Here is a 24457-nt window from a genome sequence, read left to right on the forward strand (position 1 = left end):
TATGAGTAGTCAGGACTGGCCAAGAAACAGGCCCGCCATTTTCCTTCAAAACACTCGGTCCATTTAAGCGACCATTTAAACCCAGCGGGGGGAGGCGCTGTAGAAAAGAAATTGGACGGAGTTCAGCGTAGGAGCCAAAGAAAGCGAGACCGAGCCGTTAAAGTTAAACACAATCAAACACGATAATACCGGAAGTGATTTAATAGACTCCAAAATAAAGGGTCGATCATAATTATCCCACAGTTACTCGTTGATAGGTGTTAAAACCAAATAAGATGACAAGATGGAAAACACAAATGAAGGGTTGACCATCTTGAAGCGTTTCTGGAGACTCTGAATTTGTAGCAGCCTAACAACATCATGCTTGTGAAAACAAACCTAATACAGCGGTGTTTACTCATTGTAGCACTTTCTAAAAGTGAAATGTACCTGACCTTTAATATATGAAAATAACAAAGTCGGGTTGACTGGGAAGGGGCGTCCATGTTAATATTTCACTGTCAGTTCTTGCTTCTCTTAAATGTCACGCAAGTGTAGCTTTTATTGTGAAAAATTGTTTCCGGAAGCAACATGTATTTTTGACGTTGTGTAGCCACGGTATGTGAGAAAGACTTACGGGAGGAGGAGAAGATATTGTAGACGTGAGGGATCGATTCAAAGACCAGGTTCGTAATGTTACAGTCTCGAAATGTAGATGGTTCGTGTTGCTGGTCCAGTTGGTGTCTTTTACCGAAGTTGTGTGGGTGACTTTATCTCCATTGGTTACAAGCTAGCAGACTACAAACGCTTGCCGTCGTGTCATTATTTATTGTGTCTCTGTCTTGTCTCCACTATTGCCAGGTGGCACAGAGCCTTTGAAGACACCGTCCACTTACCCACAGGCTGTTCCGCTGGATTTGGAAACGTTTCCCAGAGTGTAACCGCATATTTGACCCGATACAGGATGTCTGGGCAGAGCATTACAGACAGGATAACCGCCGCTCAGCACAGTGTCACCGGGTCGGCGATTTCGAAAACTGTGTGCAAGGCGACCACGCATGAAATAATGGGGCCAAAAAAGAAACACTTGGATTGTAAGTATCACATTTATTGGTGATTGATATAGCTGTATATTTGAACTTATCTCGGCTTCTTCGTTAACATAGGAATCCGAATACTGTGGTTTAGGCTACGAGGCCTGCACCTATATCTATCATTAACGTTATGGTATCTTGGACAAACTGGGGTATAGCCCTCTGTTACAACCAATATACGCGTTTCAATAGGAATTCAATCGCCCATTTCGCTCAGAAGCCTAACCCTTCTTACAACTGACAAGCATTGTGCCAACTGCATGGGCTCAGGTACAACGTCTCTGAATCGTTTTTACATGTTGGCTTTAACACTTTTCTCCTATTAAGATGTTTAATTACTTTCTCTATACATCTTCATTAATTACTTGGACATTTACATCCTTAAATAGTTTAATCAGAGTAGGAAACAAGAAAGCACTGGAGAGAGTGGCTCCATTTGCAGCTATTAGTTAAAGCAGCTGTGAGTGAAAAATACATCTATGTGTTCCAACAGTAATCACTGTTAAAGAATGTTTGGTCAGTTACCCATGTTTCGGCTCATTCAGTAAAAAAGCAAAGACGTTAATTAGGACAGAACATTTTATAAAGTGGTGGTCCCGTCTGTTTGTGAATGTGCAGAAAGCAGGATCCTCCTGTTTGCTGTTAAATCTGGCAATAACCGCTCTGCAGTCATGTGGTGAGCAACTGCTAAAGAGACAAGATGCTAGCTACAATGGCAAAAACACATATAGCAGCTTTAATTTGGATAGCTGGAATGGCTGACTTGTATAGCCTGTGAAATTATTAGGTAGCTATTTAAAGTTAGGTTCCAACAAAAATACAATAGCCAGTATTGCCCGGATATTATTCTGCTACAGTTGATCAGGTAACCATGATTCCAAAACTAGGCTGTGATTGCCAGAATTGAACTACATTTATTTTAAAATAAGTATTAACTATAGCTCTAGCTTATTTGAGCCATCTGCCTTTGACTCCAAATGATATAGCCTATTTAAATTGTTTTAATGACACATACTGAGGCTACACATAATTGAGCTGTGTTTGTATTAGAAGGTGTATGATACAAAAGTACACAACATAAAGCTAAGGTCAATGTTCTGTCTGGGCCAGCATTTTTAGTGCCTGTTGAGTCTGCTCTTATTTCAGGAAGTGGATGTGGTTTTGTGGACTCTGTCATAACGTTTTATCAGGAGCACACAAGAAAATTAGTATTCAGCAGGGTCGCAATGTTGCCACCTGTCAGAATATAGTTATTTCTTTATTGGACTGTTGTTAATATAGGTATCTATCAAGCTACATTGACTTTAACAGTCAGTCAGTGCGTTTACATGCACAGCTTAGTCGGACTGCGGGAGAGTAGACACAACCTTGCTGACCCTTGAGTCATGTTTGAGTTTCTGAGTCTATCCTATACCTCCATGGTGCTGTCAGGTCAGTAAAGAATCACCATAAGATGGTGAGGAACAGTATGTGGCAGTGGAAGAGGGGTGACATACTGTTTCCAGGTCCCATATGCTGGTCCAACTGAAGCCACACACCACTGATAGAAGTGGCATTCCAGTAGGATCAACCTATGTGACCAGTGACGTTTCGATCTCAGCACTTGAAAATGTGTAGAACCCCTGAGTATAATGTGTTGATAATTACCCAATTGCTGAATACAATTTGAACATTAAAAAAACTAGTGCGCTTTTATAGAATATTGAAGTTATATTATTGTATACACAACTACATTTTCTCCTTGGCGGGAAAAAAGCAAGAATCAAGCCCTGCACTAACCAAAAATAGTGCTGCTGAATGCAGTCACAGTTTTGGTAAAGTGGGTTTATCTGGTCTTTGCTGATTTGACTTTGAAAGGACTCATCTACCTGTGTTTTTACAGGTAGAGGAAATGCCACATAAAATGACTGCATGATCCAGTCACAGACTTTACAGATATAAATTTATAGAGCACAATAAAGGACAAGTTCAAGGATGGATGTGTGGACCGAGCAAGGGCGGTGGAAGTAGTGGGCTAAGAAGTTGAGAAGAGTCCAACTTCCCCACTTTAAACCCATGACCCTGACCATATTTATTTAAAGTCCCAGTTTCAATCATTGCTGTCCACTCTAAGACAGCAGGTAGAACTAGAGACCTTTGACACACCAGCTGTGACACCAAGTCAGTGTGTATGGTGCAGGTGACCATTCTAAAGTTCTCCCTATTTTAACCCTGTGATCCAATAACATTTGTGCGAGCTCATTAGCCAGATGTACCTATCAGTTGACTATTAAAAATTATATGTGCATGGTTTTTCTTTATTGAAAAGAGAAAACAAGATACCAAGATGGTTAAAAGATGTTGCCGGGCAACCTTTAAAAGTCTCAAAGACATTTTATAATTCTTTTTCCATGCAGTTGTTTTTCGTCATGCAGTGGTGTACTGGCTATCTGGTACACCAGGACAAATCCCAGTGGGCTGTGCATTATTGGACCTATCAGACGCTCTTGCTTACACCGGCCCGTCTTTTCTCTTCACCAGACCTACCTTTCTATCATTCATTAACATTAACAGACTGGGTTGCATGTTCCAAATGTATCAACCTCTAGCATGAACGTCAACCTACCAGCTTTATATAACACTTTCCCTGGTCGGTGTTAATCTGTTACTTCACTATTAAGGTTGGTTTTGAGTTGCAACCTATTGTTTTTAAATCTATTTTTATTTTTTTCCTTAGGCAATAGGAATGTGCAAAAACTTTTATTACAAAAAAAAACAAAAAAAATGATGTATAGGCTTAAATCCATGTATCATTCATTATTTTAATATTCAATTGTGTTTATTTTGTCATTTGATTATAAATCTGATGCCAAAAACAAATCACAGGTTGTTTTTTCATGCCTCTATTTTATGCTCAGATAAAATAAAGGGAAACAGAACAACGGGCCGCTGGCCACTTGAAGATCATGATGGCGGACCTGTTTTTTTTTTGTATTTGGAAACCTGAGCCTCTGATGCCTGCTTCCTTTTCTTTTTAAGCTTTTCAGCTCCTCTCTTTACTTTTTGACATTTTCATTTGATCTCACTTTCATCTTGATCTAGGGCTGCTCGATTATGGCAAAAATCATAATCACGATTATTTTGATTGATATTGTAATCACGATTATTAAAGACGATTATTCATTGATTTGAGAACAAGCACTTATTGAACTTTGAACTCTGGTATTTCTTTTAACACAATAAGTTTGACCTGAAAAACAAGAAAAATGCAAATAAATAAGAGAAAAATAAATCAATAAAATTAATTAAATAATATGTAAAAATAAAAAATAAACACTATCCCGGTGCGGCTCGACCATAGGTCCGTTGTGGTGGCAAAATATAATGCTGTTGACACTTCTCTTGCAACTTTTCTGCGACATTCGTCATAAAGGGCAGGCAGCGCAATTCTGCTGATATGGTGACGTGATGGTAGCACATACTGCTTGTCCAATGTGTTAATCAGTTTATTGAACACCGGGTCGCTAACGGTGTTGATAGGGCACGTGTCTTTGGCAATCATGTATGTGACGGCATCCGTTATTTCTTTATGCCTGTGGGAGCTGGGTGGATATGCGGTGGTATTGTAAAGTGTGTCCTTAATTGAGGACTGTGTGGCGCTGGCAGGAGTCGAGGAGCTTTTAATTTTTTTGTTTTTTCGTTCCTTCACTATTTTTGTCATGTATTACTCTGTGTGTGGACTTTAAATGGTTAATAAATTGGTTGTGTTCCCTTGAGGTGCAGACACGGTCATGTGACATATCTTGCACAATATCTTTGTTCCGAGTCAGACTCCTCGAAACCGAAGTGTTTCCACATCACAGAATTCGCTTTACCTTTCTTCCCGACCAAAGGCTGCATTTCTGCCATCTTCTACCGTCTTCTTCTACACGTATTTTTCAAAACACGCACTGGCAATACGCACCGGCATGGCTGAAAGCGAAAATTTTCAGGTGGGGCGGAGTGCACAGTTGGAGATGGAAGGGTTCGCTGCATTTACCACACAAGACACGGCGTGCAGCAGAATGATCGTTTTATTACGTTTATCTTGTTTTCATGATCGAAGGAAGCCGAAATCGAAATTGAAATTCAATTAATTGCCCAGCCCTATCTTGATCTGTAGATTGTTAACGCAACAGGGGGCAAGCAAGGTCATTGGTCAAACAAATTTCCCAGCAAGCCTCTATTCGTAAGTTTTGGGAAGAAGACAACCAGATTACGTAAATGTTGGATAGCCTATGTCAATCTCAGAAAATTATTTTTGATATTTAGTTTAGTTTGGCCGATTTTGTTACCTATGGAATTAAGACGAACCACCATGTAATTCACACAGAAAGCTGCGCTGCCGCGCCTAAACAGACCTGATGGTACACGTCATGATGTTGACGTCAGGGTGTTTCCCATGTGTCCCCCCAGTCAATCTAAACCTGCGGACTGTTTATAATATGGAGTGATTGAGAACCCGGCCCCCTGAACATCCTGTAGGATGAAAGAGTTACGTTTTTCGCGCTAAATTACATTATTACATAATCGCCATCAGTAAACAGGTCGCTGCGTGACTCTGTCACTTGCGGGGACAGAGGCTGTTTTCTGGGGGAAAGTTCACTGAATTCTCGGTCGGGAGGGCTGACCATCTCGGTGATTTCTATCAACCCAACTACTTGAGTGAGTTAAAGGTTTTTGCCGTTGACAGACGCTGTTTTTCGGGCAGAAATGTGACGAAGAGTTGGTAGGAAAGGCGGGAGGACAGACGCTGCTCCGCCTACAACTGCGGTATTTTTTTCCTCATAAGTTACCAACGACAGTTACAGTTACTACGTTACTTTTGTTTGGTCATGTAACGTTAAATTAATCGTTAGATTAGTCGACTAATTGAAAAAATAATCGTTTGGGACAGCTCTAATATCTATATCTATCTCTCTATCTATCTATCTAGATATATCATCAACATGATAATAAACTGTGGTTCTACATTAAATCATATCAATTTTGATTCATATAGCCCACAATCACATTGCATTAGTGGGTAGTGAAACAATATCCTCTGTCCTTTGACCCTCGATTCAAGTGAGGAAAAACTTGCCATATTCAGATGCATTGTAATGTTAAATAGAATAAACAGGTTGATTCTCGTAGGCAGGACAGAGTGAATTCTTATACTACAGGTACCTCATTGAGACTGAGCGCGACCCACTGACCCACATTAAATGTTGTATGTTGTAAATCTATAATGAGTACATCTGTAGTCTGCCTATATTATTCTTGTTTAGTACATGATAAGACAGGGTTAGGACATCTTTAGGATTAATGGGATCTGTAATTTTACAACCATAATTTGTCAGTGTTATTTACCTAAAGATAACTTTCAGATTTTGAGATGCCTCTGTCTGATTTGCATATGAAATAACACACAGCCTTTTCTGTGTAGAATCCACATTTATATACTTTGTATTAGAGGTGGGAAAAAAAATCGATAATGCAATATATTGTTGTGCTCTCTGTCGCAATAAATAATTGATACACTGGCGGCAAATATCAATATTTTATTACAACACACATTGTGGATTTACCCCGTTGTCAGCGTCAGTACTTAATCTCTCCTGTCCTTTTTGTGGGGGCGCTAATCACGTAAATGAGGGTAGGTAGGCGTAAGCAGCGGCCGGTGAAGAAGACGAGTTAACAACAAAAGAAGAACAGATTCAAGAATGGTGGAAAATACGAACAACGAAAAACAAATCAAAGACCCACCCGCAAGTTTCCACTCTAAAGTGTGGACCCACTTTGGCTTTTATGAGACAGATGACGGGAGAACACTGGCAAAAGAATATGCAATATGCAAGAACTGTTTTGTGAAGGTAAAAGAGAGACGCTCATCACCGTCAGCCGGAGGACGGACGGACGGACGCTCGTCACCATCAGCCGGGGGGCGCTTCTTTAACGAGAAGAACGCGGCAGCCCACAAACACCCGCTATAAAGCAGCTAACATTGAAAATGAGTATAGTGGCGCTGAGCTAGCAGTATAGCGGCGCAGCGGCGCTGTTCCACCGTCTGGGGAGAACCCTGCCATGTCTTATGTAAACCAGGACAGTGCTTTCTGATACTGAAAAGTCAGTAGCAACTTGTTTTATGTAAACTTGGGCCCGTTTTAGTTTAACAATAGCTAAACAAGATAAGAATTACATAAAAATTAAATGAAATATTGGGCACATTTCAGTATGCAACCAATTATGTGCAGAGTTATGTTCACCCATCCAGTACCTGGGAAGTAGGAACATTAACCTGTTCACACCCACCCATTTTCAGTAATTTCGCCTATTTAGCATACCCAAATGGAAAAGCTGATAACACAAGAACTACAAGTCCGAGATGGATGTATGATACGCCATTTGAAAGCTGACAACCTCTAGTTTCTGTGAATTTCTGTTTATTTAGCATTTACCATACACACAACCAAAATGACATCAGTTCAAACATGGCTCTAAAACATTTTTTTTGTCTTCGAAAATAATAGGTCATATTTGAATAACAATAACTAGGATGTGCTTTATGTAAGGCATATGGCAATATAGCACATACCTTCCTCATCTTGTCAACTACACCTGGGTTTAGACTTCTAGGCCTACCCTTATGGGAGTTATGGAGGTTTTAGTTTGTGGTGTCACTGGCGTCCACGAACCTCTCCAAAACGTCTCCAAATGGCCAAATTGTGCCAAATGCTTTTACTCACTTCTGTGACACTGGAAACATTACTGAAGCATTTTGGTGACTATAAAACCTTTCTCCATGATTCAAAACATAATTTATTCACACATTCATTTGATGGGTGGTTGGAGGGGTTTCCACACGCTTCTAGGTGGCCATATTGAGATATTGTCATGTGACAAGACACTACAGAATAGTTACCATTATACAAAAATGACAGACTATACTGAACTGAATTTCAAACAAGGATTGTATTATCTATCAATACACTATTACTGTATGTATAACTGTGCCAATATCAACAAACGCTTGTCAACGTCAGTCCGGGGGGAAGACACGGACGGACGGACAGACGGTCATCAACTCCGTCAGCCGGGGGACGGACGGACGCTCATCGGCGTCAACCGGGGGACGGACGGACGGACGGACGGACGGACGGACGGACGCTCGGACGCTCGTCACCGTCACGCGCGGAGTATAGCGGCGCAGCGCCGCTGTTCCACCGTCTGGGGAGAACCCTGCAAAAGTAGTGGAAAATGTATAAAAAAACAAAATAATCTACAAAAATGAAGTATATACAACTGTACATGGGCATAACTGACGTAAGTGGACATTGTGGGCCATTCTACATCCCATGTTTTGTGTGCCACTCATTGTAACAGTCCCTTGTGGCAACAAAACACAAGGGAACACCACATGTAGAACAGCCAACGGGTGTTTTTTTGTGGCAGAGCGTGCAAAGGCGTCTGCCGACACTGCCTGCATCCCGCATCCCGCTTAGCCACATTTTGCCTCTCTTTGAAATAATGCGGCTTGTGGGATGCTGCTGGGTTTGGGGGTGCAGTGTAACTTGAGGTGGATGGCTGGGACGTTGACGCAGGTCCTTGGTCTGCAAGCTCCTCAATAAGGGCCTGGCGGAACTCTTTCTGCGTCATGGACTGCCCCCTCTGACACTGCTGGTACAGGATGTGAGCGTTCACAACCGCAATGTCCAAAAAGTGATAGAACAATGTCTTGTACCATTTCATTGTCTTGTGTGTGGCGCTGTAGTACCCAATGAGTGCATCCGACAGGTCAACCCCCCCCATGTGCTGGTTATAGTCCTTGACTGGTGCTGGAATGGGGACATCGATCGCCGCCCACTGTCCAGCTGTCTTCACTCTCCTTCGGGTTGTATCACCAGTGAATGCCTTGTGAATGGTGGAACACATGACAACCTCTCTAGTGTCCATCCATTTCACAAAAAGGAGTTCGCTGTCCCTGATCCACTTGATTGTCCCCCGAGGAGTGCCCCTGGTGAAGTCATTGATGGTGGTCTTGGGGAAACCAACCCGGTTTGTGCGGATGATACCACAAGCCCCTGTCTTCTTCGTTAGCAGGTCCAGAAAAAGTTGGGAGCTTGTGTAAAAGTTATCAACATAAAGCTGATAACCTGTACCAAAGGAATCGAAGACCATGAGGTACATGACAGAGTCATAGCTCAGTCCCTTTCCAGTGCTAGGTGACTTCCCCTCATAAACAAAAAAATTCCACGTGTAGCCAGTGCCAGAATCTGCCAAAACAAACAGTTTGTATCCCCACTTAGTGGGCTTGTTCCTGATGTACTGCTTTATGGAGATTCTGGCCTTTGATGCAACCATCCTTTCATCAATTGCGATGTGTTGCTCTGGCTGGAAGTGGGCTTTGCAGGCTTTGACAATCTGGCTGTAAAGGGGCTTGATCTTGCCCAGGTGGTCATAAGCTGGTGTCCCCCTCTTAGCTGTATTCTCCTCATCTGCTGTGATGTCACTCATGTGGAGAGCACGAGAAATCCTGAGGAATTTATTTCGGGACATCACAGAGGGGGGGAATGGAAGGCTATAGAGGCGGGACCCTTTCCAGTAATCCACCAGCGTAGGGCACTTGACCATCCCCATGTATATTACCATGGCAAGGTAAGAAAAAATGTCATCTACGCCAATGTTATGCCAGACCTCTTTTTTCCCTTCATGCCTCTTTGCTCCATAGGCATTAGTGTTTGCCATCAAAGTCCCAAGCACTGCGTCGGTGAAAAACAGTCTGAAAAACTGCAGTGGACTGGTTGCCACTCTGGTCTCCTGCTGTGGTCCGGGCTGTCTCACCGGCATGAAGGCAACTTGAGCAGGCTCAACGTCGTCATCCCCCACATCATGCCACTGTTGTTCCTCCGTGTGGGAGCTAGGTGCTCTGGAGGATCCTCCTCTTCTGCCCCTCCCCCGGGCACGTCTGGCAGCACGGGAACGTCCAGCAGTTGGTGTAGAAGCTGCAGCGCCCCCTGAGCCAGAGGGGGCAGTGAAAGATGCAGCGGGGGAGGTAGCACTGGTGGATGCAGAGGAGGATCGTTGCCGCTTCTGCCGACCACCTTCAACAGGAGATGGGGTTTGGCGTCTGAGTGTCCTACTTTGAGGCTCCCAATCCACGTCACTGTCAGACTGTGACCTACAAAACACAATGCAATGCACAAATGTTACCAAATATAATGAAAAAATATATAAATTCATTTCAATGGGGTGTTATTTACATAGGAAACAAATAAACACGGATATGATATTATATATTACACAAAAACATCATGGAAATAACTGTACATAAACAGAATAATTGAATTGGGGGAATATTCCCAGTGTCTGGTCAGTGAAAAAGATCTAGTTCAATTTGTTTACAAGCTTGATAAAAAAAAAATCTAAATAAAAGGGAATTAGAGGCTCAAAATGAATTACATTCAGGGTTCTCCCCAGAAATTTTTAGTGTTGCGGCGAACCGTCTGTCCGGGGGGGGGGGAGGGGTGCGCGAACGCTCGTCAACGTCAGTCCGGGGGGGAGACACGGACAGACGGTCACCAACTCCGTCAGCCGGGGGACGGACGGACGGACGGACGGACGGACGGACGGACGCACGCACGCACGCACGCTCGCTCGCTCGCTCGCTCGTCACCGTCACGCGCGGAGTATAGCGCCGCTGACCTAGCGGTATAGCGGCGTAGCGCCGCTGTTCCACCGTCTGGGGAGAACCCTGCTTAGGCGGGAGGCAAAAACGCTTGGGCGCCGCGCCTAAGCCGTATAATGGCAGGGAAAACCCTGCCATTATAGAATAGGATTACAAGGATTACATAACTGTAGTTGAGTAGCTAGCTAGCTAGCTAGGCTTAACAAGGTTAATTAGGCCCTGGGGCACTAACCATTTAGCATCATTTATGACATGCTAATGTATACTGTACTGTTCACTGTAATCATAAAAAAAAACCCCACCCACTAACTTTCATTCAAATTTCACTCATGGCTAAATAAATAAATAAAACATGATCAAAGATAACGTTACTCACCGATCTAAGATGTCGTCAAGTCCCTGAGCGAACATCTCCTCTCTCTCAGAGTCATACTGACTGTCTTGACTCTCATCAGATGATGCTATAGTCCATTCCTGGTCATCTTCTCGGATATATTTGGATTTCTTCCTGGCTTTCGCCATTGTAAACTATGAAAATGCCTACGAAGAAATGTAAATGTTTGCTGCGTCTCTTCACCATGCGACTGGCGACTTGTGGGCGGACTTTACGCAGCAGACGCATGGTGAAGAGACGCAGCAAACATTTACATTTCTACGGAAACCCCTCGGCGCATAAATACCTGACCTGGGCACGCCTGCCCTCATTAGAAAGGTAAAATAATTGGCTAGAAGCCTGAGTGATTGACATGTCGATAGCCAATACGCTATTCCTATACTAAGGCAGCGAAAAACAGTAAACAAAGTCTATTGGTCTTTCAATCAGGCAGCGCTCGATCTAATTCAGGGGCTCTGCTGGGGTGAAAACTGAACAGAAAAAGATGGGGACACTTTTATTTTATAGCCAGCAAAGTGATGAAAACAAGCATACCCAACATCACCATACAGGAACTAGAAAACATTTCGGTGCGGCCGGTAAAGTATGGACTTTATTTGCCGGACAAAGTTGGCAGACGGTAAACAAATGGACTTTACAGGACGATATTCACAAGCTGGAATAATTTTATGAAAAACCATTTTGATGCTTTTGATCAGTGGATTCTTACGGACAACTGGAATATAGATAATTGAGGAATGGACACATATTACGGCTTTATGGCCGCTTCAAAGGTAGGGAGTCGCCGTGTGTTTCTTGTGTCTCACGTTTACCATGCTGGTGAATATCAATGATTTATGGTTTGGTGCTCATGATTTCTGCAAAATCAACTGGATGAATGAATTGCGGAGATTCTCCCCTTTCTAACGACGTATAGTATGTCCATATTGATGAAAGTTGAAGCGGGATACGTCACTGCGCAGTGTAGACATACAGTCATTTATCTGAAATCGCCCGTCGGCGGGCGGGTGGGTGCGGAGAGGTTAAGGTGCTTTGGGTCAACCTGGACACATCAAGGCATATTAAATTTATAGGAAAGAAAATGAAATAAATAGAATAAATGCATAAGACGTTTTCCTTTTAATGGGTATTTTTTTCTTTTTCAGTCACATATTGAATGAAAATTGAATGATGAAATTTCTTGCAATATATCGAATATTGCAGATATCGTGTATCGTGATATTGTCATTATCGTCGGCCAAATATCGTCACAGTATCGAATCGTGAGTTACCCGTATCGTCCCACCCCTACTTTGTATTTGTGGATCCAGTTGAGCAAAGACCTCTTTGTTTGGGGTTGTAACATGTAAGGTTTGGAAAAACCACACCTTCCAGCTGATGGAGCATGTAGTAGTGAGGTCATGTCCCAGTGACCTCCCTGAATCAAGACAATTGGGTGATATGTGGCTCCACTGTGGAGCTGCTGAACTGAAGCCTCTTTCTGAAGTTATCTAGAGACCCACTGCCCAGCAAGAATCTTGCTTAGGTTTGAGATAAGTAAAGAGTGCTGATGGGTGCACTAGATATAGCCAAAGTGTATCAAGCAGCCTTGTATCTTTGTCCCTCCTGCCTGAACTGCAAGTAAGATATAGCCCTCTGTCCTCTCCGTTCAGTTTGGGCTGCAGTTAACATTCTCTCACATTGGCATGCCAGATTAACTCCCATTATATAGCTTTAAAGAGACTCCACCAGCCAGTGTGAACAAATCAACTTCTGCTACAAGCTCCACCTAATTTACTTGTGTTTTTTTTTTTAAGCAGTGGCTATCTACCTTTTTTGGCCCCCTATCTATTATCATTATCCCTTACCATCACTAATTAATTACAGTGAAGTAATGAATGATGATAATAATTTTGTTAAAATGTCATTATTACTCTTGCTATTGTTGATATTATTTATTCTATTCAAAGTATTTTTTCATTATTATATTTAGTTTTTATTTAATTCCATTTGTACATAGTTATGTTAAATAACATACGTGTTATTTCATCAGAAAGCATTACAAAGCATGTAATGGAATGCCAAAAAAAAGATTTGATTTAACAGGACATATGGAATATTATTTATATTAGTTTCCATGGAGTAAAAGCGCAAGGGGAATATAAATTATATTTGTGAGTGTTTACCAAATGTATCAGTTAGAATTTTATTAGGCATCCAGAACAGCAGGCAATCAGATATGCTGAATCAGAAGCATTCTTATAAATTGTTCCAATGGAAAACAAAACCTTAGACGCTAGATGTCAAGTTGCTTTCAGTCCGTCAGCGGAATATTTCACTTGTTAATTTGTAGCTACAGTGATTAGTGTCGACAGTGTATCACCTGGAAAAAATCTCGTAATTTTCTCGACAGCGAATCCCATGGAAGAATTAACTCTCTTAAGTCCATATTGGTGAAATGTAATTGTTGATCCTGTGACGTCTTGTTCCTGTGAAGGCAGCAAGAAGCTACATTGCAGGAAACACTGAAGTAAAGAGTTGCTTTGTTATGAAAGGATACACTGTCTCCTCTCATCACAGCGGTGTTAAGTTGTATGCTTTATAAATGTTACCACATTCTTGCAACTCTATGCAAGTTTCAACTGGTCATGTGGTAGGTTTTGGGGAAAAATTGTCCCCCGAGTAAGCGTGGACATCTGGGAAATTTTGCACACCAAGTTGGTTTAGTGCAGTTTACAGTGCAGAGCATTGTGTGTCAAACTACAGATTTTTGATCATGTGGTCTTTGTAGCTCCACAGTTATGTAATGTATGGTATTTCCTCGACTGTGAATTGCTGTTGAATTGTAGCAGGCCCACGTGCATGGCAGCAATCTTTTTGTCCAGTTTAATTGCCATTATGTAAAGTTCATTATGCACTGCTCTTAAACTGCTCCAAGGTCTCTCAGGACGTGATGAATACATGAAATCAGCAGTTGACCTTTGGCATTTGCACATCTTGCAACAACATCTTGACTCAAGGATATTTTCTTATAAATGGGCCCTATGATGTCCTTTGGTCTGTTACATTATATAAGAAGCTGTAGGTACCCATTTATCTGGGTTCTATCTAAGTTGTGGGATTGGAGAAACTGCCTCCATTTGTTTTGTTTTTTTTCCCCCAGTGGCTGGTGTGTTATCGTCACAGAGTTTAGATTGTCTTTCACTCCTGCCTCCCATCCTAGTCCAGTCCAAATATTCAGTCATTTGTTATCAGTTTTTAAAAAAAATTATTTTTTCCAACAGGAAAGTGAGGGTAAAACTGTGTGCTGGTTTACTGATTAATAATGTTATTCTTGATCCCACTTTTTTTCTTGGCAAGACACGCCCTACTCTGCCTGAATGCCTTACCCCGGTATCTTAGGGCATGGCCACACATATGTGAATAGGGAAAATTACCATGGCCTGCCGGTGCTGAATGTGGGCAGTGCGGGATGTGAGACACATGGAACTCTGTGTGCGGGGTTTAAGAACTTTGGCAATTTAATTGCGTTTAAGTAACTATATCAAGTAATGCCTTATCACCCGACCTTGTCACCTGGGATTGTGTTGTCTCATCAAAATATGTCATAGGATATACTAAATAGCTCCAATTGGCTGTGATGAGAACACAACACCCTGGTGAACATGCTCTTTTTCTTGGGCTGAAGTAAAATCTGCTTGCTCTTAAATACTTTTCCATTCATCTATGTTCAAACAGCGCTCAGTTTGAAAGAGAGGGGTTCATGATGGGAGGTTTTTTACTGGTTGTACACCTCCAGCAAGATATTTGCACCACTTCCTGTTACAGAGTGCAGAGGGCTGGCAAGCATTGTGCTCTGCTGATATATTTTTTAAGGACATTATTTATTATTGGGGTTAGGGTTATTGTATAGCTATTGAATACATTGTATGCATTCAAAATAAGGGGGATGTTAATGATTGAGACGACAATCAAGTAAGTAAAGGGCGAAGTATGTCACCTAAACAGATCTGTTTCTGTGCAAAAACTTCCATACATTGACTGGCTGAACTTAACATAGGAAAGAGAACTTGTTAAAAGCAATAAGTATTGTGAAAGCCTCCCCACCTCTGTGGTTGATGGATTTCTTTGCTGTTTTCTCACCCACCTAAATGCATGAACCTAAATGCAAATCGGTATGGAATGAAACTGTAACTGTTTGAAAGATCTCACTCACCTGGCTGGGTTGTCGTTTGGCTTTACATGGTTCTCCGTTAACACCATGTAACTCTTGCAGACGGAAATTGTATGGCTTGTGTTTACATACAGGTTTAGTATGGGGTGGGGACTGTTCAAAATTTTCACCCCCAACAAATCTCCCTCGTCTTCTATTTTGGCCTTACAACATAGGTGAAGGTGTATTTTTCTCCCTTCCTTCTTTTAACTTTTTTTTTTTTTGCCACTTTTTTGGGCGTTTTCTAGAATATGGAGTGTTCTTCTAATATTATCGTGTGTTTGGCGACCTTTAATAAAACCGGTTTGATCTTCGTCGATCACATCTGGTATGAAGGCCTCAAGTCTTTTGCAAATAATTGATGTAAATAATTTGTAGTCTACATTTAAAAGGGAAATCGGCCTACAGTTTTTGCAGTCTTCTTTATCTTTGCCTTCTTTAGGTAGAACGGTAATAATCGCTTCCTTCCACGATGCCCCCCATTAAGGGTCCAGTTAAAACAGGACAGAAGCAAAGGTGTTAGCTCCTTCTGAAAGGTCTTATACAATTCCGAAGAGTACCCATCACTACCTGGTGATTTGCTAGTCTTTTACCTACTAATTGCAGCTTCTAGCTCCTTAGCAGTGAATTGTGACACAATAGTGTCATTCTGTGTCTCACCAATAGATGGCATGTCAAGCGTGTCAAGAAAACTTCTTATTGTTTTTTCATCAGCTGATAATGGTTTAGAATAGAGTTTCTTGTAGTATTCTTCAAATATTCTTCCTATTTTATCTGGTTCGTGTGATAATTTGTTGGTTTGAGGATTCCTTAGTTAATGAATTGTGTTAATGGCCTGCTGTTTCCGCAGTCGTCTAGCTAAGAGCCTTGTTGCTTTTGGGCCTGATTCATAATATGTCTGCTTTAGAAATCTTGCCCTCTTTTCTTTTATATCTGTCCTGAGTATTTCATTTATCTCTTCCCTTGCCTTCTTTATTTGTTGTAATACGGACTGATTTCTTCTTTTAACTTTTTAGCTGTGTACACAGTTAATCTGAAACATAATGGCATGCCTACTAATATTCATTCATACATTTGGGCCCTCCCAGAGGCCCCACCCCATCGCCTCACTCACACCACGATGCAGTTCTGCAACAAGGAGCATGTGACTGCAGTGGCATCAAGTGACTGCCCTTAAAAGGATTGCTGATGCCCTGTCCGCCAGCTGAGCTGATGGAAGCCCACTGTGACTCTGAAAGGCCTGAGGGATTCAATAGAACAACTCAAACTAGCTACCATGACATGCTTGTTCCTTTAATCCACCAGAGACCACAGTAATGTGGTAGACAAGTCTTTTCAACAAGTAACACTGGGTTGTCACCTGCTTCTTGGCAATCTGTGTTAAATTTAGCTATTTTGTACAGTATGTCTCTTGACAAAATCATTACCAGAAAGTACTATCACTACATGTCAGGAAAACAATGCAAAGGTAATCCTTGCCTTATTGCAGACACCTCTAGCCTGTCTCCTGCCAGCTCTCCAATCGATAATCACAAAATTCTTTCAATTTTGCACTGATGTGGGTAAAGATTCAGGGGCACCTCAACCCGCATCAGACATTTCCTGAAGCAGGAAGTGTTCTTCTTGTTCATAAGCTTTCCAGAGAGGAAACAGCCAACAGGAAGTCATTACATAAACCCACCCCTTCCCTGAGCACAGGGGAGTCAAACTGATCTAATGTGAGATTGGCTGAGATGGATTTCCTGGCAATTATACCTCTGATTACAAGAATGCATCCAGCGACAATATTTGGCCAATGGAATGCCCACAGCACCTCAGACATGTTATCATTTTGAACCAATTTTATTTGATGTTTTTATTTAATAAAGAAGACGGACATGAGACACAGAACAACATATTGTATTTGACTCTTAATGCTTTTATTGGATGTTAACAATTCATACAATAAAATGTAACTATAGAAATGTATTTGATAAAAAAGGCATAGAATCTTTTGTTTTGTCCTGCCACAAGAGATCAAAATCGCAAAAAAATGGAAAATTCAGCCGTTTATTGAGATGGAGAGGACATAATTGACTTATTTAATCTATTCATTCACTTCATAGCTCCTTCACCCACACCTGTTTGCCTCCAGTGGCTATTGTATTGTAGCACAGTATTTTATTTTTGAGACTGTTTCTAAGACTTTTATGACCTCTGCCAAGAAGGTTATGTTTCAACCCGCATCCATTTGTTGGTGGGTTTGTTTGTCAGCAGTATTTTTTAAAATATGTTTATATTTATTTTTTTTGCAGTGCGTTTTTCCATTATCATGTCAGACAGCTGTGTCATTTTTTATCATAGGCTTGCTAGAACTTATGTTGCCACAGCTGAATTACTGAATTACTGCCCCACAGAAACCCAAGTCAAATCCATTATAATGTGTCATGCAGAAACTCAGAACTGATGTACAGCTGAAACAAAGACAAGTGTTTCTGCAGTGTGAGTTAATTTACCCTATGATTACAGTTAAACCAGTGCACAGTAGCACTTCCCTTCTAAATCCATCTTGTTAAAGAGTGTACTTATCACCTCCTTTCTCATGTTCTGAGTAAACTGTCAGTCATGCTGTCAGTCAGCCATCCTTGACACTTGAGAAGCCTCCCCTTTTTGAAAATCCTCCATGGGCATGAACCTTCCCTGAAACTGTAAAACCAGCATCTTACAACTTGCATGTCGTTTTACGTTGTTTGACTTACTCAGTGCGTTTACATGACACTCAAGAAAACCGAATTACTGCGTTAGTCTGACTATGAACGGATTTTTAAGATGCATGTATACACCTTTGTCTGACTAAAATCGGACCGGATCGGATTTCTCATAGTCGAATTACACTACGTAGATTATTCGATTGAAAGTCGCATTACTCCTGCATGTATACATTTCCAGCGGATCGGATCGGATTTTGCGATCTGCGCAGGCGCAAGATTTTTCCCCGGGGCCGTGAGCCGGAAGTAGACGGACGGCGGCGGCGGTGGCTTTCCTCCGAAATCACGGCAAGAAAGAGCGCCAGAGTGCCCCTAGTTTGTGTAATTATCATGTACACCATATACGAAGTGTACAAAGATGTAGCTTCGTCTCGCTCTTCATACGCCATCTTTCTTGAATGCCGAGGCAGCTGGTGACGTAAAGAGGTCAGCCGGAGGTGCGCCGTTAACACTAGTTGAAATGGGTACAGCGCCACCTAGCGTACCGGGGTATGACGTGCTTTCGGCCAGTAATTCGATTTTCTCACTGGCATGTATACTCGGATAATTGCAGTTGTCCGACTGAGCAGCATAGTCGAACTATGGCTGTAATCTGACTAAGCTGTGCATGTAAACGCACTGACTGTTTCTACTTACCACTCCAAATGCAGCTTACATTAAGCTTTTCTTGCCATAAGGTGCTGCATTAAATGTGCTTGCACACAATTGTCATGATGTGTTTACTTCTCTGTGGTTTAAAGTCACCATTTTCATCACTCTATATTGAACTGTGAGCTGGATTGGGGTAAAAACATGAAGCCCAAATTTTGCATTCTGACAGTAAATTCACGTAGTAAGTGTATCTCCAATATATCTGTATATGGTATGATTGATATATTATTAATAATATTAATATTATGTATTAATATTTTTTATGGTTCAAACTTTGAAGGGGTGTAACCTGTGGAGTGGAGTGGGGGTAGATGCATAAAGCCCAATAGTTGAAAATAATGCAATAGTGCTTCTGAAAAAATATCAACCCAAATGGCCTTAACAAAATTTTGTGCCACTCTCCCCACACAGTTAGTCGCCTTCACTTGAAATTAGACACGCAAATCCGGCTCAGCGTGCTCTTAGATCATAAAACTCCACTGTGATGGATTTTTTTTTTTACTACACAAGTAAAAACTGTTGAACTACACATCAGTAACATGCATAGAACTTTTTGTATTTTGGCTTTATCAACACCAACATCAGGAATCACTTCCTGCCCTTAATCTGCAGTTTATACCATACACTGACATGTTTAAAGGGGAGACAGAGCGAGAGAGAGAGAAAAATGAGCCTGCTGGCTAGATAAATTGTATGCAAGCCATTTCAACTCACAGATTGTGTGTCTGTGAGCTACTTGTTACAATGCATTTAGTGACATTTTGTTATGTGGATATAGTGCCAAAACCAACATATAAAAAGACCATGAAATTATGTCCCTTAGTCTTATCCGGCACTGCGTGTCTCAAGAATTTTGCTGACAGAAGACTTAATGTAATATTTGCTAGGAGCCCTGACATTTTGCTTACTTTAAGTAGTTTTACTTCTGTTTCCGTAACAATACATTTTAGGGAAGTCAGTGGGGTTCTACCCAGTCAGCAACATTTAGTAGCAAACACAATTATGAGAGACGGGGGCAGAGGTAGAAGAGAAAAGCCACTGGTCTTAACACTTCAGTCACTGATGCAAAGTCGAGCTCTTCCTATGGGGAGTTGACTCTTGTTGAACTTGTGAATAACATGATAAAAAAATCTGCTTGTTTTGCTAAACATGTGTTTCAGTCATCAGACTTATGATTGAAACTAATTTGTTATGCTTGTTTTCACATACATTCAGTGGCTACTTATTTGGCACCTATACACTGTAATGCAGTCAAGTTATAATAAATCAACAGCTCTACCATAAACTTTTTTGAGCATAACGTGTTTGTTATTGACATTGTAGTATGCAGAGGTGTTCAACTGAATTCTGTTATGATGAGAGGTGTTTCTGATGTTTAATCCTGCCCCGAGTGGCAGATTATTAGGAACATCCCAGTACAGCACCAACACCTGTTATGGCTTTATAATAAACGTAACATAGAATTTTTACCTTTTGACAATGTTAACAAAAAGATGGTTTGTGAATGCTCTAAAAGTAGAATTTTTGGCAACACTGTTCCATTGGACTGCATTTCATTGTACAGCATTTAAATGTGCATTATGTGGAGGCCGGTAAGTGTACTGTATATTTCACTCAAGTGTTCTGTTTTAGATTATACAACAAGTAGTTCCGACCAAGCAATCTGATTGGTCAACAAAACATGTCATCAGCATGACAGCACGCCTGACTCATTACTCAAAATATTACTCTGCCAAGTCTGTGGCAATAGTGTATCCATCTCCATGGCAACATAGTAACTGTCAGAGCTGGAGTAAAAATAAAAAAAGTACGGCTTGAAATTAAAACTTTCTGTCGTAAAATATGCAGAGGAAAAGTCGGTAGAAGCAGCCGCTAGACGTTTCTCTGTCGACCCCAAGAGAGTGAGTATGGAGCCAGAACGGTGACTTTAAAATTTGGCATCCAAAAAAAAAAATTTAATTGCATTGAAAACAAAACCAGTACTGAAAAAAGAAACATTGTCATTGAAACAGTTGTATTGAAAACAGTTGTATTGGCATTGAAACAAGTATTGGCACTGTAAAAAGAAAGTAATTCAAATAATTCAAATCCGAAATTCTTATCATTTTATTTTATTGGGATTTTTTTGTATTTTTCAATGACAATCTTCAGATTTTTTCTTCATGTCACTTTTTTTTCACTGACAGAATTTTTTTACAATGTCAGTTTTTTTTACATATGTATATGTATATGTGTGTATATATATGTGTGTATATATATACACTACTCACAATAAGTTAGGGATATTGTTATTTACATGAGTGCTTTTCCTATTTGGTCTGAATTTTAATGAAATAAATAAAAGTTCCCTTTGATATTACTAATAATGAATGAGAGGAAACACCATTTTCATTAGTTTAACGCTTAACGCTGTGTGTATGTATGTGTGTGTGTATATATATATATATATATATATATATATATATATATATATATATATATATAGATATAGATATATATAGATATAGATATAGATATATATATAGATATATATATAGATATATATATATATATATAGATATATATATATATATAGATATATATATATAGATATAGATATATATATATATATAGATATATATATATATATAATATATATATATAGATATATATATATATATATATATATATATATATATATAGATATATATATATATATATATATATATATATATATATATATATATATAGATATATATATATATATAGATATATATATATATATATATATAGATATATATATAGATATATATATATAGATATATATATAGATATATATATATATAGATAGATATATATATATATAGATATATATATAGATATATAGATATATATATAGATATATAGATATATAGATATATATATAGATATATAGATATATATATATATAGATATATATTTATTCTCGGTGAATTCTCTGGCATCCTCCTGTAAGTGAAGTTGTTGCGGCGGAGGAAACGATTCAGCCAACCAGCACTCTCTGGAGGAGCATGAGTGAAGTTGGTGGTAAGTATGTACTCCCCACAGCCACTTCAGTTGCATCTGAAAAGGCTTTTGTTGTCACATGTGCATGTAAAAAGCAAAAAGCCTTTTGTGTGGGTTTAAACAATCGCTTAGGAGGATTCATGGACCTTAATGTATAACACAGCCACCTTCAACACAAAAGTGAATGTAAAATCCAATTTTCCAAATATGTGGTTAATTTGATTGATGTGGCTTCGTAAACTTCGTATGGTTGGAAATATTTTGTTGGTTATATTACTTAACAGCACATGATGTATTCAGAAAATCCTGTTTCAACTTTTACCTTTTTTATCTTTTAATTTTAATCTACAGTAAATTCCACTTGTGGAATCCAAAGGTTCTGGAAAGAATCTTTCAACCCCCCTCAAATATAACATTCACTTAAATATTTATATAGCCTATAAGCCTCTTGGCATCTGATTTGTATGAATATTGGATAACTGGGTTTGTCACATGATTTTCTGGAAGATGACAAAAAAAAGATGATCCTTTTGTGCCTCATCCAAATTTGATGATTTCAGATTACATTGTGCAACAACTGTCAGAATTTACTTCTAAGGACTTTTCGGGTTCATGTCTCTTAGTTTTGTTTGTTTGCCAAATGAACACGGCAGTCAGTTAAGCTCCCTATCCTTCCACTCCCACTAGCTGTATCCATGGCAATTTAAATAACCCAAAGTCTGAATACCTCATCCTAATCTAGAATATCAAACCATATACTTTATAAAACTACCAGGCATCCAAATGGTAGATATTTTCCTAGAAGAAGATGAATAATGTTCAAGTGCGAGATCTGCAGTCAAAAATGAGCACACAGCACTGAGAGATTGCTCTGTTTGTGTCAAGATATATGGGCTGTCTGATGAGTTCTGGTATTACTGATCAGTCCCATTACCTTCATGAAGGGAGCAACGCAGCCATGTTAAAGATGTATGCCCTGTCAGTCCACAAATCAGATGCACAGATGTCTGTAAGTAACATGCAATCAGTGTTTCCCACAGGATTTCATGAGGCTGTAGCCCTTTTCACACAGAGATTCTGCAGTATCGGGCACCGAAGGCTCGCAAACAGCGCTGCATAAAGCAGCTCCAGTGTGTAATTTCATACAGCATGCCAGCATTGCAGAATTAAATTGGCTTGATGGTACACATCATAACCATTTTTTATGTGTTTCCCCGCATTTTCCCCTGTAACTCTAAAAATGTCTCAATGCTCTAAATTACATCACATAATCACCATTAGTAGATAGAGGACCCTGTCTGGCTCTCACTTAAGAGGGATGCTGTTTTCCAGGGGAACATTTAATGAAGACTCAGTTGGGAGGGCAGAGCATCACGATCCCTTTTTCCTCATTAGTAGATTTTTTCTATAGAAATTGCCAGAGACAGTAACTACGACAAAACAATGACAAACACATTGTGAGTTAGTTTTTTTGTTGGTAGGACACACATGATGACAGGGACTTTTTTACTTCTGTCCCGTGCTGCTGGCTTATCCTTTCACACAAACCTCCCTCTTCTCACCTCTGTCGCTGCTGTGTTACTGCTTCCGCTGGCGGATCACAGTCCTCACAATTTACTCTACTACTAAGGCTCTAGCTGTACACTGTTAACACATGCCTATAATCTATAGTCAGTCAATATCAATCTAAAGCTTTTAATCTTGTAGTCTGTTAGTCCTGAAATGTATCTAAACCTTGACTGAGAGACCAGATAATCATGTCTTGTTTCAAAATTATAAGTGCCCATGAGTGCCATCTTAACTATATATTGTCTGGCCTGTGTGGTTAAGTGCCATCTTGGATATATACAGGGTTCCTGCGGGATCTTAAAAAGTCTAAATTTGACACACTCAATTTTAGGGCTTAAAAAGTCTTATACGTCCATATTTTGCATATAGGTCATACATTACATTTAGTTAGGTCTTAGAAATTTATGTTCATTTACCGCTTCCGTAGTCACCTTTTTTTTGTTTTGTTTTGGGGAAATGTGTTGGTGAGATTCAGTTAGTTCCGTGTGGTGTACTTTTTTCTGAAGTAACCAGGAACACAACAGCTTGGTGGGAATTTATCACCGCACACCGGAAAGACTTAGACTGCGGAATCTGCTACAACTATGGGAAAGTGTAAATTTAACAAGTGTTGGCTTGAACAACCAGAATTCAGTTGGTTAAAAGCCGTACCTAATAATGAATTTGAAGCGCAGTGTACACTCTGCAAGAGGACCCTCAACTTGGGCACACTCAGACGACGTTGAAAACGGAGGTGCTTTGGATTTTGAACACCGTTGCTAAACATTTTGGCAACAGATTTGGATGTAAAAAGTTGGTTATTTATGTAAGTAAGTAATGGGACCGCACTTTTCTTTACTTTTTCATACTTTGTAATGATCTTAAAGTTAGTACAAAATGGTCTTAAAAAGGTCTCAAACCTGCAGAAACCCTGTTTATATTTTCTGGTCTGTATGGTTGAGGTTGCTGCTGGAAAATGCGAGTGTCATTTTGTGTGTGCGCATGCAAACGTGTACACATTGCAACGCGTTTATCTTTCCCAGCTGCTGTTCATTAACGTTGCTGCCCTTTTGCATTTCTCAAACGTGATAAATAACATTCAGCAACAGATTCACAGAACAGTGATGGAAGTGACTGCTAAAT

At 40.1% G+C, this 24457-nt stretch overlaps 1 protein-coding gene across 18 annotated transcripts in view; it reads left to right on the forward strand.

Annotated features, from left to right (window-relative positions):
- The first annotated feature begins 555 nt into the window (after window positions 1-555).
- picalma (phosphatidylinositol binding clathrin assembly protein a) overlaps window positions 556-24457 on the forward strand; it is a 64414-nt gene continuing 40512 nt past the window's right edge. For 7 of the 18 annotated variants that reach the window (XM_030437136.1, XM_030437141.1, XM_030437138.1 and 4 more), the window contains exons 1-2: window positions 556-665; window positions 841-1073. In XM_030437136.1, coding sequence (XP_030292996.1) covers window positions 944-1073 — 130 coding nt within the window. In that variant the 5' untranslated portion in view covers window positions 556-665; window positions 841-943. Of the gene's footprint in view, window positions 740-840; window positions 1074-21721; window positions 21788-24457 lie in introns of those variants that run through there. The other 11 variants (XM_030437139.1, XM_030437140.1, XM_030437142.1 and 8 more) reach the window with 3 other exon arrangements.

The sequence above is a fragment of the Sparus aurata genome, chromosome 13 (assembly GCF_900880675.1).
Source record: "Sparus aurata chromosome 13, fSpaAur1.1, whole genome shotgun sequence".
Lineage (NCBI taxonomy): Eukaryota > Metazoa > Chordata > Actinopteri > Spariformes > Sparidae > Sparus > Sparus aurata.